The sequence below is a fragment of the Plectropomus leopardus genome, chromosome 16 (genome assembly GCF_008729295.1).
Source record: "Plectropomus leopardus isolate mb chromosome 16, YSFRI_Pleo_2.0, whole genome shotgun sequence".
NCBI classification, from domain to species: Eukaryota; Metazoa; Chordata; class Actinopteri; order Perciformes; family Serranidae; genus Plectropomus; species Plectropomus leopardus.
The window spans coordinates 3,249,804-3,251,567 of NC_056478.1; the positions used below are offsets into that span (position 1 = coordinate 3,249,804).

The 1,764-nt window shown below is 43.1% G+C and overlaps 1 protein-coding gene across 1 annotated transcript in view; it reads left to right on the top strand.

Moving 5' to 3' along the window:
- LOC121955812 (tribbles homolog 2-like) overlaps positions 1-1,382 on the top strand; it is a 4,404-nt gene extending 3,022 nt beyond the window's left edge. Inside the window, exon 2 of the mRNA XM_042503897.1 lies at positions 284-1,382. Within this exon, the coding sequence (XP_042359831.1) occupies positions 284-758 (475 nt within the window). The 3' untranslated portion in view covers positions 759-1,382. The remainder of the gene's footprint in view (positions 1-283) is intronic.
- Positions 1,383-1,764: the final 382 nt, after the last annotated feature.

Sequence of the window (1,764 nt, forward strand, 5' to 3'; positions counted from 1 at the left end):
ACGGTTATTGATTTTTCTAAACGGTTATGATTTGTTATCCGTGTACCCGTTTACACGTGTAGATGTTGACATCCCTAGATGACATTATATATGTGTATATATATATATAGAGATATAGATATAGATATAGATAGATAGATGCCATACATTTTGACTGAAACTGGAAAAAAAGACTAAATAAAAATAGTGTAAAAAATATTTCTCTCTTAATGACATTAACAGATGATTCTGCGTCTGTTTTTTCGTTAACGCGGTCTCGTGTGTTTCTGTTGTCCCTCTGCAGAAGCCTCGTGAAGCTGGAGAGCCTCGAGGACACGTACATCCTGGACGGTCACGACGACTCGCTGTCAGACAAACACGGCTGCCCGGCGTACGTCAGCCCCGAGATCCTCAACGCCAACGGCAGCTATTCGGGGAAGGCGGCCGACGTCTGGAGTCTGGGCGTCATGCTTTACACCATCCTCGTGGGGCGCTACCCCTTCCACGACGTCGAGCCCGGCTCTCTGTTCAGCAAAATCCGCCGCGGCCACTTCAACATCCCCGAGACGCTCACGCCCAAGGCCAAGTGCCTGATCCGCTCCATCCTCCGCCGGGAACCCGCCGAGCGCCTCACCTCTCGGGAGATCCTGGAGCACCCCTGGTTCGCCTCCTCCGGAGCGCTCGGGGGCGCGGCGGCGCACGGCAGAGGCGAGAGGGAGCAGGAGCAGATGGTGCCTGAGGTGAACATGGAAGAGGAGCTGGAGCAGTTCTTCAGCTGAGCAAAAAAATAAATAAAAAAATCACCAAGCACAAACGGACGCCACGGTTCGGCTCGCCACGCTCACAGCAGAGCCAAAAACAGTAGATTAGAGATTAATAGGTGAACATTTGTCACTCATAATAAAGGTGTTTCCATCCTGTTTCCTTTTCCACCATTTCATGGAAAACCTTGAGCCTGGCATGACAAATGGCATCTATAACGTCACCTGGCGAGGCGCGTCCCGGGACGCCGCCGCCGCCAGACATGCAAGTCGCAAACAATGTAGCAAATTGTTCTTTTTTGGATCGGTTTGGGTTAATGTGGTGCTCATAAAAGTAGACACATTCACCTTTTTTTGACACTATGGAAAGCATGAAGGGACATCAGAGACCAAGGAGAACAAGTCGAAATGAACTGACGTCACCGCTTTTCTCACATTTTTTTTTTTGTCGTAGCTTTAGGTGGTACCAGTTTAAACCGCAGACCCAGAGTCAGAATTCACAACAAAAACCAGGTGATTATCCCTGACCTGGCACCACTGGTTAACCCTTTCAAACCTGGAGCGACTTTCACTTTTCTAGTGCTGCTTTCTGACGCTTTTCACAAGTATTTAAACCTTTGAATCTGAGCAAATTGGTGCTTTTTTTTCTTTTCCTGTTTTTTTTTTTTTGCAATATGTAAAAAAAAAAAAAGGGCAGTGAGCAATTTGGTAAGAAATGTTCCAACAAATTAGTAGAGAGAATTATTTTTAAAAGAAACTAGGGAGAAAAATGTCTAGGAAAAAAGAAAGTAAAAAATAAAAACTTTTTATGATTATCATAATTACATATTTAAAATTATGTTACAGATTTATTATATTTACGCACTTTCCCAAGTCTTGTTTGCCTTGTTTTATTTTTTATTTTTTTTAAAATAATTTTCAGGTAATGTTTCTGCTACTTGGTAAAAAAATGTTCCACAAATTTCAAGGTATTAGATTTAGAAAATATTTTTGAAAAGCTAGGGATAAAATTTCTAGTGAAAAA